Below are 11,998 nucleotides of genomic sequence, written 5' to 3'. Positions count from 1 at the left end.
CTTTGGGAAAATCCTGAAATTAGAGGATGTGACCTGTGGGAAGCTCTTTAACACCGCGGGGTCTGGAGGCCTGGACTCCCGTCAGTCCTGCTACTGTGCTCATGGCCGCGATGAAGGCGATGGGCAAGGGTAGAAGGACAAGTACCAGTGAAACGGGGCTCGATGCAAAGACCAGGAGGGGAGAGGTGCTGGGGACAGCGGGGCATCAGGGGGGCCGGGTCCCTCGCCTTTCCTGCCAGCCGGGGCTTTTGCAGCCCTTCGTGCCCGGCGCTGCTCGGCGGAGGGGACTTGGGGGGCTGCAGTGAATCCCCCTCACCATCCTCTCCGGCACCGGGAGCCGGGGGGCAGCCGGGTGCGGGGGTCCCCCCGCCGCCTCCCCGCCGCGATGCGCTAGTGCTTTAAAAGGCTGGCAAAGCCGGCGGCGGGCTTCCCAGCGCCTCTTCATGCAAAACTTCCCCGGCCCCGACCCTCCTCCTCCTCCCCCTCCTCCTCCTCTTCCTCCTCCTCCTCCTCCTCCTCCTCCTCATCGCGGCTGCGGAGCGCGGCGGGTCCCGCCCGGCTGCGGCTCGCTCGGCTCCCCGGGCCGGGGCCGGGGCTTGGGGGGGGGGGGACACACACGGACCGTGGGTTGCCCCCGCCGCATGCCGCAGGGCCCCCCCGGCGTGCCCGAGCCCCGCCGGGGCCGGAGCCGGAGCCGGATCGCGGTACCGGGCAGCGGCCGCGGGCGGAGACGGGGTCGGCGGCGTCGCCAACTTCGCGCTGCCCGCGGGTAAGTGCGGGGCGAGCGCGGGGGGGTGGGGGGGTGCGGAGCATCCCCGGGACGCCCGGTCCCCCCAAACCTTCCCTGAGGGGCTGCGGTGCCCTCTCCTCCTCCCTGCAGCCCCGCTGCTCTACCCCCCCCATGCCACGCTCCAGCAATTTTTCTGCCTTTCCTTCTTTTTTTTTTTTTTTTTTTTTTTGGGGGGGGGCTGCGACAGCGGGGGCTGCAGCAGGGAGCCCCCCCCCTCCCGGAGCCCCAGCCTGTCTCTCCCCCCCCTCCCCGGCTGCCCCCCACCTCCCCCTTCTCCCACTCGTTGCATTATTCATAGTTGTGGGGCTGCGGCTCTCCGCTGCACCCCACCGTGGGGGGGGGGGGGGAACCCCCCCTACCCCAATCCCCCAAACCTACCACCTTTGTCCCCAGAGGTGCCCATCACTCCGGAGTGGGCTGCGGGAAGGGAGCTGGGGGACTCGTCTGGCTGGAGGGGGGTGGGAAGGGGTTTGGGGCAGGAGGTAGTGGGCAAGGGCTGGTGGCTGTGGCCAAGCCGCAGGCGGGTGGTTGCCCTCGCCTCGCCGCAGCGGGCAGGGCCCGCAGAGCCCGCCGCAGGGCAGGGCAGGGGGGGAAAGAGTCGGTGCTCTGCCCAGGTCAGCGGAGAAGAAGCTGCCCCTTTGAGCTTGGAGGGGCTTTGGGGGGGGGTAGGACCCTTCCCCGGAGCTGGAACGACCCCCCGGAGGTATCCCCGGTTTGGGGCAGGGAGCCCCGTCTCTGTCTGCAGGCACACGCTCCCAGGTTTGTTTTCTTCTCCGGAGCGCTCTCTCCCGCTCCTCGGTGCTTTTTGGGAGAGCGGATCTGCGTGGCTTCAGGAGCCGCTGGGGAAGTTGGCAGCCGTGGGGGGAGAAAAAACCCAGAGAACTCTCCCACCACCTGCCTGGACGCAGCCCCACCGCCCTCCTCTTCCTCCTCCTGGTGTGATGAGTTTGCCGTGCTCTGCCAGCCAGGTTATTTTTCTGTGGGCTGCTTCAGGTTTGGGAGGGGGGGATGCCCACTGCCTTCAGCGGCGGCTGCGACGGAGAGGCTGCGGAGTGAGTCATTGCCATCGCTGCGCCGGGTGACCTGTGGCTCGGGGCTTGACGGGGGGGATGGCACGAAGTGGGGCTGGGGTGGGCTGGGGTGACCGGAGGAGCTCACCGACACTGGCCGCTCGCCCGAGGCAGGGCCTGGGGAAGGGAGGGAACTGAGCCGATCTGTTGAATGCAGCGAGGAGCTCAGGAAAATGCCAAAAGAAGTGCCAAAAGAAAAAGCTCATTTCCTTCCCTCCCTTTGCTCCCTGTAAGCCGGGCTTTATCTGTACCAGGGCAGCGGGTGGGGGGTACGGGGGAACATGCTGGGCATGACTCTGGCTGGGGGGAGAGTCAGGGCAAGACCCTCCTCCCTGTGACCTGCCGCCTCTGTGCTGAGAGCCGCGGTCCGAAGGGATGTGCCGAGATCCTGGCTGCTTTTGGCCAGCCTAGCCGAGCTGGGGGGATGCAGCAGTGGGGGCTGCGGCGAGGGTGGGCTATTTTTGTCAGGGTGGTGGGTCCCCTCAGGCAGCAGCAGGGTCCAGCTGCCCCAGGCTGGGGGGGCACAGGCAAACCCATTTTGGGGAGGGCAGCAGGTGCTGGGCTGATGGTGCTGAGCTGCAACCCGGGCTGTCGGGGCAGCAGAGCGGGAGCTTCAAGGGGATTTTACAGTGGGAACCGAAGCTCGGGTGCAGCCTTGGCCTGGCCCCGCATCCCGGAGGCCAGCATCGCCCTGCGGAGGAGCCTGCTGGCTCCCCAAAAAAGAGTGTCACGTGCTTCAACTTTGGCATCAGGCAGGAGGAGGATGGATTTGTCAGCTCAGCCACCCCCTTCCAGCTCTTCCCAGAAAGGCAACGGCTTGAAGATGTGGCAGGTCCTAATTATAACAAATGCGAACCCGCTCCCGCCGCCCTCCCCGGCTTTGCGCCCACTGCGGGCACCATCTCTTCCTCTCGGGCTCTACATCTAATGGAAGGGTTTCCTCTGTGGGGTGGTCTGGTTGCCTGCGCCTCTGTGCTGTGGATGGTCCTGCACGAAGCCCGGCTCAGGACGGGGGTCTCTGTCCCCGCCGGGGTTTTCCCAGGCTGGGTACGGGCAGGGGCTCGTGCTGCCAGATTGCGGTCTCAGGGTGTAGGTATGATGGGGAGCAGAAACGCTGGGCAGTGTCACAGGCACCGCTGGGGACTGGCAGTCAGGCTGCACTCTTGCTCCGAGCCAGCGCCATCCCAATTTGCAGAAGGTGATCAAAAATTAATTGCGGGATTTCGCTGCACGTGGCAGGAGCGGGGATGAGCGCCAGCTCCTTCCCTCCCTCCGGCCTCTCCCGGCTGGAGCTCTGTGCACGTTGGCTGCTGGCAGAGACCCCGCACCGCCTCCCGCAAGGTGAGCTGCTGTGATCTCCGCTTGCTCCGCAGCCGGATCCTGCTCGCCTTCCCCTTGCTGCGCTATCTGATCCTTCAAAGTGAAGGATTAGCCCTGGCCCGCTTAGCAGTGGGGAGGGAGGGGGAAGGAAAGAGCTTGCCTGCAGTTAAGGAGATAGAGATATATATATATATATATATATATATATATAGTGTGATAAATATTCCCTGGGTCTGATCCGTGCCCAGTGGGAGCATTTTACTTTGGACTTCAGCATCTTTCAGGGGATGCTCTGGGGCAGCGAGGAGGGTGGTGATACCTGGCTTTTCTCCCTGCGGGGCTCTGAGCCGGGTGCTGGCCGGATCCGGTTGCAGAGAGGTCAAGTCGGCAGCCTGGCTATGGGCTTGGGCTTATGCAAGCCTTGCGATATCAGTTCGTGCATCAGTTGAGGGATTGCTGGGGGGGTGGGCTGTGTCTTGGGGTGCGTCGGGTGGGTTTTGATGGTAAAATCTGGGGTGTCTGCTCGCTGCTGCCTGCTGAGCTGTGGCTTTGCTTTTCCTCCAAGCAAATGCTGGGGTACTTGACCTGAATACTTAAGGTTTTGCCTGTCGAGAGAGAACTTAACCTGGCATCCCCTCCCTCCGTGTCTAAATTCTGCTGTACTTCACGGAGCTTTCGCAATTAAAAAAACCAGGAGCCAAAGTGAAGTTCCCTGTAATCGCTTGCAAGTGGGGAAGAGCGAGTGTGTGCTAATTGGGATATTGTGCTGCTTGCCGGCTGGCCCCGCTTGCCGAAGGAATAGCAGGTGGGGAAAGAAACGGCCTTGATTTTCAAAAAGATGCCAGTGAGCTCACGGCAGCCAGCGTGGCAGAAGCCGGCACAGCCCTCCCAGTGCTGGGGCTGGGCTGGGGAGGTCTCCTTGGTGGTGGGCTGACAGGCGGTCGGCTTCTTGGCAGCTGGGGAAGGGGTTGTGCAGGTGAGTGCTGGGCACATGCTCTTGGCTGCATCTCCTGGACCGTGTCACCGGCTCAGCCTTTGCCTGGTTTAACAAGCCCCAATGCAACCGGGTGGGCTTAGCACAAAACCAGTGAGTGCTCTGGCTCTGAACTGGGAGCCAACAGGTCCTGCAAGCTGAAGGAGCCCAGTCCTGCTGCAGGCAGAGCTCTGTGGTCCATGGGAGCGGGGTCTGCTCAGAGAGGGGTGGGATGCTCAGCCCGCCCTGCGATAAGCCCTGGCTGGGATCCGAATAACTCACCTCTCGGCTTTGCCCGCTGCTGGCGATGATAAAGCCGTGGTGATTAGTGCTTAGCCGGCACTTGGGTTGATGGCACATGAGACGTGAACTCGCCTGCCTGCAGCGGCATGGGCTCCACGGAGCTAATGGCAGTAAAATGACTTGGTTTTGACTGGGAGTCCTGCAGGGAGCGGAGTGAGGGAGAGAAATGGGCCGTTTCTTTCCTTATTTATTTATTTCCCCCCTTGAAGGAGATTTTTCATTGCTGCAAAATTCCTGTGTCGAGGGGCAGGTCTGGGGGGCTCCAGCAAAGAGCCCCCCTGTGCTGTGCAGCCACGATGCACCGGGTCTTCTCTGGCCCCAGGGCTGGGGGTCAGGCTGGGCGACCGCTCTCTCAGGATCGGTCGGTGCAATTTGGGGCTCCCTCTGGGCTGTCTGGTCCTGGGGCTGCGGCAGCACCAAGCTGGGGAAGGGAAATTTTGCGAACAAAACCCATGCCATGCATGTGAGGGGGCTCCAGCTGCCTCTCCTGGAGATGCACCAGCCCCGGGCAGCGACCGCAAGCGCTTGCCTTGGCTCCAAAGCCCTGGGGTGCAAATCCCCACCACGGGACAGGCTGCCTGGCTCCGGGGCCGTGTGCCCAGTGGTGATGGAGCCGGGGATGCATCCCAGTGCCTGTGAGGACCTTTGAGCTCTGCAGGACGTTGTGAGCCTGAATTCTGTCTTGCTGCAGCTCTGCTGGTGCCGGTGCAGCCCCGGCTGCTACGGTTCTTGCAGGGATGCGTGGAAGAAGCTGCGGGAAGGAGCTGCAGAGGTGAAGCCCAGGATGGCCGGTCCCTGCCTCCGGGACACGGTCCATCCTCCGGGCACTGGAGCTGGTTTTGCAGCAGGAGCTCTGCGTGGCACAAGGGAATTTTTAATAAAAAATTTGATTTCTCCTGCCCAGCTGAACCCTCGCTCTGTCCCATCCAGGGGCCTTCGTGGATGGCGATGCCGGTGGCTCGGTGGCATGGCCACCGCTAGAGGGGGGCAGGATGCCACCGTGCAGGACTGGCACCGTGTCCTGGGGTGCTGGGGACCCGCAGGGCAGGGGCACAGCCTGGGAGCCAAGCGCTGCCCGTGGCCTCCTTGGTTCTCCCTGTCCCGGGGTTGCAGCAGCCCCAGCACCCGCTTCTGCAGTTCCTGGCACTCAATAGATCGGTCTGGCGCTTGGTTTGATTAGTCCTTGCATTGCTTTCCAGATCGTGGATCTGGCCGTTGCATGGTCGGGATGAGGGCGATGGAAAGGCTCGTTCCTCACCGACGGTGTGCTTGTGGGAAGTGGGAGGAAGCAGCATTGCTCCTTCCTTTGGTGCTGTGCATTTATCCCACCCCCATTTATTACCACCCGTGGGGGTGCGTACCTGCACCTGACTTGTTGCAAATCTGCAAATATTTCTTTCCTCGGGGCTGTGCTGCCCTCGTGGAGCTGTGCAGATGGGGCAGGAGGGTGGCTCTGTCCCCTTGCTGCCTGTGGCATGTGGGTAAGGCTGTTCCCTGCTCCACGAGCACCTGCTGTAGGCAGGCGTCTCCCTCCAGATGTGCATCTCGTTCCAGATGTGCAGGACCAGCCTTATGGTGGAAGGGCTGCTTTGGGAAGTTGCAGGAGCTGGGATCCCTGGAGATGAAGAGGCTGGTCCCACACGTTGGAGGAAGGATGGGCTGGGTGCATCCCCGGCACGGGTGGGACCAAGATTTGGGCTGTGTAGGGAGCAGCAGCTTGCGTGTGGCCATGGGGACACTTGAGGCAGGTGGAGGGTGACGGGGGAAGGGGATGCTCGTCTCCTGCCCCTTTCCGACGAGCGCTCAGGCTGTTTGCAGCACAGGCTCATTGGGTAATTCAGGCTGCATCTCCCCTAACGATTCAGTGAGGGATTCAAACCAGCTCCCCACTCCCCTCCCCTCCCCATTATTTGCGCTTTCTTCTTGCCTGCCGTGATATTTTTACCTTCAGTTCGTTCAGATTATATGATCAAAGGAGGCACAAAGGGGAGAGAACAGAGAGGAAAAAGCTTAAAAGAAGAAAGGGAGAGGCTGTGGGCTCTGGGGGCACTGCCAGCTCGGAGGATTTTCCTGGGAGCGGGTCCACGTGGTGACCCATCGCACCTTCTCCAATGGGCAGAAGTGTCGCGGCTCCTGGGGTAGGATGTAAGAAGTGACCTGATTTCAGCTGGCGTGGGGGGGCTGCAGTGTTGGAGCATCTCTGGGTCTCCCCATCACCTGCTTCCTCACCACGGGCACAGCCTGACCCGCTTCCAGGCTGTAGCAGGAGCCGCTTTCTCCTGCTCCGCTGCTGATGCATGGGATGATTCTTGCAAAGGAGACGGGATGACGAGGAGGGTCGATCCCCATCCTTGATCCCCATCCGAGCGGGACTGCGCTCGCAGGGGCTCTCTTGGCGGCAGGGCAGCACTCCCAGTCTCCTGCCTTTTGAAGCAAAGAGCTCAGCACCGAGTAATTCTGGTTGCTTAAAAGCCCCGGCTGTCAGAAATGCTTTGGAGATGGGCCTTCAAGTGGCTCCGACAGGCAGGGATGTGCATAATTTATGGAGGTGAGTTGAGGCAAGGGCCTTCCTGGCTGGGGCGGCTGCGGAGCTGGGAACCTTCTCCGTGGTGTAACGGGGCTCGGCATGGCAGGCTCTGGCTGGCAGCACCCCTCGGGGCCGGCTGAGGATCTGGCCCGGCAGGTGTGGGCTGGGATGCTGGGCTCTGCGCTGGAGCTGAGATTAATTTAAGCTGTTTCTTTGGTCTCGCTGTTGCAGCCCATCCTGCTCGGGGAATGCATTTGCCTGCTCGGCTCTCCTCTGCTTTTTGGTGCCTTGCATTAATCATGTGCTGCCCTCGCAGCATCCATCAGCGGCTGCTTGGAGACAGCAAGGACAGGCTGCAAGGGAGAGCCTTCCCCCAGAGGGGAAACTGAGGCAGGGTTCCGTGCTGCTTGGGCAGGGGCAGCTCCAGGGCATGGGGAGGGGGACGAAGGGCTGTCCTGCAGCGATCTCGGAGCCAAGGCAGCACCCTGTGCCCACTCGAGGGGCTCTGTGGTGAAAGCAAAAGAGTCAAGGTGAGGGCACAAGGGGTTGCGGGAGGCTGGTGAGAGAGGTGAGACCCCCCCGGGCTCCCCCCAAGCTGTGAGCGGGAGGCTCCCAGGAGGGTGTGGGACTGGGATGGAGGGGCTGGGATGGGCTGAGCCCTCTCTGCTGGCTGCAGCGCTGACTCCAGAGGAGCCAGCACCTCTGAGATACGGTGTGGGCATTGGTGTGCTGGGGCAGCGGGGCAAGGCAGCAGTTGGCAAGAGTTGGTGGTTTTTTTCCACCTGGTGAAAGAACCAAGTCTCACCCACCCCATGCTGTTCAATGGTTAATTGGGACCCGCGGGTGCCTCCTCCCCACGCTGTGCTGCAGGGCAGGGATGCTCTTCCATTGCTGCTTCTCAGGGGAGAGCTGCCAAAATGCTCCCCATGGGCCGTGCTTGGTGCCGGGGCTGCCGATGCCCCGTGGCCCTTGGGGAGGCGTTGGGATGTGGGTCGGGATGCAGCGTGTATCCGTGGGCACAGCCTGCGGGCATCGCCCAGGCACTGCTCCCAGTTTTGCTCCCGGTTTCCCATGGGACCCTTCACTCCCTCCTTCCTCCCCCCTGGGCACCCACGTTGGGGTCCGAGGGCCTTTGCAGCCCGATGCTCTCAGCACACAGCTGACTGTCCTTGCCACTTTTAATTTGAGCAGACCCTCAGGTTGATTGCCTGGGGCAGCCAGAAAGCCGAACTCCCCCCGCGGCTCAGGCGAGCCCCCTGTGCTGTCGATATTTGCTGCTGGAAGCTGTCAATAATGGATGCTTGCAAGGAAGCAGCTGCTGGTTCAGAAATCAGTGGCCTGAAGGAAGAGCGGCAGGAGCAGCAATGCTTAGGGTAGCGATTCAAATCCATAACGCTGGGTTTCGGCAGTGCCTGGCCGTGTCGGCTCTCGCTTAGGACACAGAGGATCTCCCAGCCTGCTCGGTTTGCTGTGCGGCGCTCGAGACGTGGGGACTCGTGGCAGGCGATTAAAAAGCCCATTGGGAAACAGCTCTCAGCTCTTTCGGCTCCTCCTTGCTTGAGCTCGGTGGTGCAGGGGATGAGGGATGGCTCGTGGCTCTGACCCCCTCCTGGCAGACCTGGGAGGAGGCTTGGGAAGATCTTCAGCCTCAAGCTGCTTTGCTGGAGATTGGAGGTTGCGTCTGGCAGGGCCATCGATGGGGACAAGGAAGGGGCAGGTGGGCACAGCAGGGGATGCTCAGGAGAGGAGGGGATTTGCCACTCGATGGAGGGGCTGTTTAAAGAGCAGGTTTCTCCCCAGTTCAGCTCAGGGTCTAAATCAAGATCAGCTTTAAGGTGGCTGCTTGGCTCCCGTGCCTGGCTGTGCCCTGGTGCAGGAGGGATGCTCTAGGGCAGGCAGGGACCAGGGTGATGGGTGCCTGTGGGGTTTGCCCCGCTCTGAGCACTGTCTTGGGTCCTGTCCCACCCTGGCAGCTCCCTGAAGAGGGGACAGGATAGGACGGGGTCCCAGGGCCTCCTCCAGCCCCAAGCTGGCCACCGACCTTGGGGCAGAGCGAGCCAGGGGCCCCTGCACCAGCGCCTCTGCTCAGATGCAGTTGGGGCTGAGCCAAAGCTGCTGGTGTGAGTCAAAAATCAAGTGAATCCCAAATCTATTTTTTGCAATAACCCCCAGTGCTAATTTCTGCCGGGCTCTCTGATGAAAGCTTGGAATAGCTGATGGCCTCTTCATGCTCCTGCTTAATTTTCTCTCTCTCTCTCCCTCCCTCCTGTTCCCCCCACCCGCAAAAGGGCTCCGGAGGAAGGACCCGAAGCTTTGCTTGGGCTCACGTCTCTGCCGCCGCCTCTTCTCCCCGGCGTAGCCATGCAGACCCCGGTGCCCTCCTGCAGCCCGGCCGCCGGCTGCTCCCCGGGGGCCGGCATCACCGGCGGGAGCCGCTGACGGTGCCATGAGCGGGAGCCCACCGGGAGCCATGCCGCCCGCCCGCCCCAGCCTCGCTCCCTGACCGCTGCCGGGTTTCGGGCTGCGAGCTCTGCCCCAGCACGGCTTTGGCGATGAGCGGGGGTTATTTTTGCATGGAGCGTCTCTCCTTCTGCCTCCTCCTGAGTGCCTGGAGCTGGGGGTGGGCGCCTGGGGGTGCCGCCAAGCCCAAAGGCCAGGGCTACCCGCACATGAACTCCATCCGCATCGACGGGGACATCACGCTCGGGGGGCTCTTCCCCGTGCACGGCCGGGGCGTGGAGGGCAAAGCCTGCGGGGAGCTGAAGAAGGAGAAGGGCATCCATCGCCTGGAGGCCATGCTCTTCGCTCTGGACCGCATCAACAATGACCCCGACCTGCTCCCCAACATCACCCTGGGCGCCCGCATCCTGGACACGTGCTCGCGGGACACGCACGCCCTGGAGCAGTCGCTGACCTTCGTGCAAGCCCTCATCGAGAAGGACAGCACCGAGGTGCGCTGCGTCAACGGCGGTCCCCCCATCATCACCAAACCGGAGCGGGTGGTCGGCGTCATCGGCGCCTCGGGCAGCTCCGTCTCCATCATGGTGGCCAACATCCTGCGGCTCTTCAAGGTAGGGCTTGGCGAGGGTAAAAATAACCGCTCGGCCAAACCACCGCGGGTGTTTTTGCAGTGTTTCTCCACGCGGGCCTCTTCCTCCGCGGATGGGGGTAGGCAGGAGCCAGTGTCTTTAAAACCCTTCTCCTGCCTCCCCCAGGTCCCCGGGGATCCCTTCCTCCATCCCCCTCCAGTGACGACAATTTTAGCAGGAGGATTTTTATCTCTTCTCCCCCGGCTTCGTGGCGAGGGGGGGATGCTGATGCTCCTGGCGTCAGCGGGGCTGCGGGAGGGAGGTTGCCTTGCAGGGGATGGGTGGGGAGGTGGGCTGAGGATGGGTGTGGGGTGGGATAACTTAGGCTGGAAGGGGACCCTGGGGGCTCAGCCCACTGCCCGTGCCCAGCGGGGCTGTCTCTGGGGTCAGACTGGGTTGTTCAGGGTTTGGTTGTGGTGGGTCTTGAAAACCTCTGAGGCTGGAGAGGGTCCAGCCTCCCCGGGAGCAACCCGAGGGTTTCTGGGGTGCAGCCCTCACCCCTCTCCCCAGCTGTTACTTGAGGGGGCTCGGCCGGTCTGTGGGAGCAGTGTCAGCCTGGGGGGGACCCTGGCCGTCCTGTTGAGCACCCTGGGTGTAAGATACCCTTTGCCATCATATAAGATACGACTGTCACCTCCCTGCCTGTGGCTGTCACCTATAGACTAACTCTCTCGACTGGCCTGCCTGCAAGCAGCTGATAGTTGGGAGCATTTCAGTATAGACCACCCTGACACCCGTTATGGGGGATGGCTCAATAAGGGGGTGTGGGTTATACCCCCAAAATAGAAGGTCACACTTGAGCCAAATGGCTGGGGAGCCACAGGGTTCTGCGTTCGCCGCCGGGATGGAGGCAGCTATTGCCGACGGGGTGCGAGGACGGCCGTGACCGCTCCGTGCTCCAGCCCAGGGGACATCGGCCAGGCTGGGGACACTTGTCCTGTGCCACCAGCTCCGGGTGTGCAGGGGGGGGGACAGGGCGCTCGGGGCTGCGGTGGGACGAGGGCTGGCTCTCCCTCCTGCTCTCCATGCCAGTCGCAGGAAAGCCGAGGAGTTTATAATTACTTTCCCCCTCGCTGTGCATTTATTTATCAGCAGCAACGTCCCTGGGCTAGAGAAAGTGTTTGAACAAGAGCCCCCTCCGCAGCAAATGGCAGGGGGAAATGTAAATACTCCGCACACCCAGCAGTGGTGGGAGCCCTGTGCTGCGCCCAGAGCGGGGTCCCAGCTCTGCCTCCCCTCCCAGCACCCCGAACCCCCTCGGTTCTGCAGGCCTGATGCCGTTTTCCTTTTTCTCTTTTCCCCGCTCTCCTCTTCCTCCACCAGCCCGGCGTGCTGAGAGCGCCGGGTGCCCTCTTGGGAGGGCTGGAAGCTGTTAGTGAAGACGGAAAAAACAGATCGCTGATGGAGTTTGATTTTTCTGGGTCCCTTTTTTTAAAACGTGTTAATGTTCCAGGCGATGAGTGAGAGGGCTATTCAATAATTAAAATAATATAAATTAGAGGGAGCGGGAGGAACTTAAAAGCTATTTGCCGAGACAAAAAAGATTGAATGCTTGCCTCGGAGAGGAGGAGGGAGGCAGGCAGTGGAAAAGGAGGCAGGAGAGTGACAGTTGGAGGAGTGGGGGGTACCTACATCCTTCTAGGTTGTTGGTTTTTTTTTTTTTTCTCCCCCTTCTCCTCCAATTTTGATCCTTGGGCAAAGCAGCTGTGACCTGTGCAGGAAGGATGTCACTGAGCTCAGGCACTGGTGCTGCCGGTGGCCTGGTGAGGACATGTCTGACGCCCTGGCTGTCCCCAGCAGCTTTAAAACCCAGAGTTGATCTCAGCGCAATGTTACAGTGAGGAGGCGGGTAGAGGATGGAAACCTCGAAATCCCTGGGAGGCGACGATGCAGGACAAGCTCAACCCTTTCTAGACAGCAGCGAAT

General features: G+C 61.9%; 1 protein-coding gene across 1 annotated transcript in view; it reads left to right on the top strand.

Annotated features, from left to right (window-relative positions):
* The first annotated feature begins 564 nt into the window (after positions 1–564).
* Positions 565–11,998, top strand: part of GRM4 (glutamate metabotropic receptor 4) — a 55,732-nt gene continuing 44,298 nt past the window's right edge. Inside the window, exons 1-2 of the mRNA XM_075055309.1 lie at positions 565–769; positions 9,272–10,054. Coding sequence (XP_074911410.1) covers positions 9,536–10,054 — 519 coding nt within the window. The 5' untranslated portion in view covers positions 565–769; positions 9,272–9,535. The remainder of the gene's footprint in view (positions 770–9,271; positions 10,055–11,998) is intronic.

The sequence above is a fragment of the Buteo buteo genome, chromosome 23 (genome assembly GCF_964188355.1).
Source record: "Buteo buteo chromosome 23, bButBut1.hap1.1, whole genome shotgun sequence".
Lineage (NCBI taxonomy): Eukaryota > Metazoa > Chordata > Aves > Accipitriformes > Accipitridae > Buteo > Buteo buteo.
The sequence above is the reverse complement of the archived record's forward strand: the minus strand, read 5'-3'. Positions and strand labels throughout refer to the sequence as shown.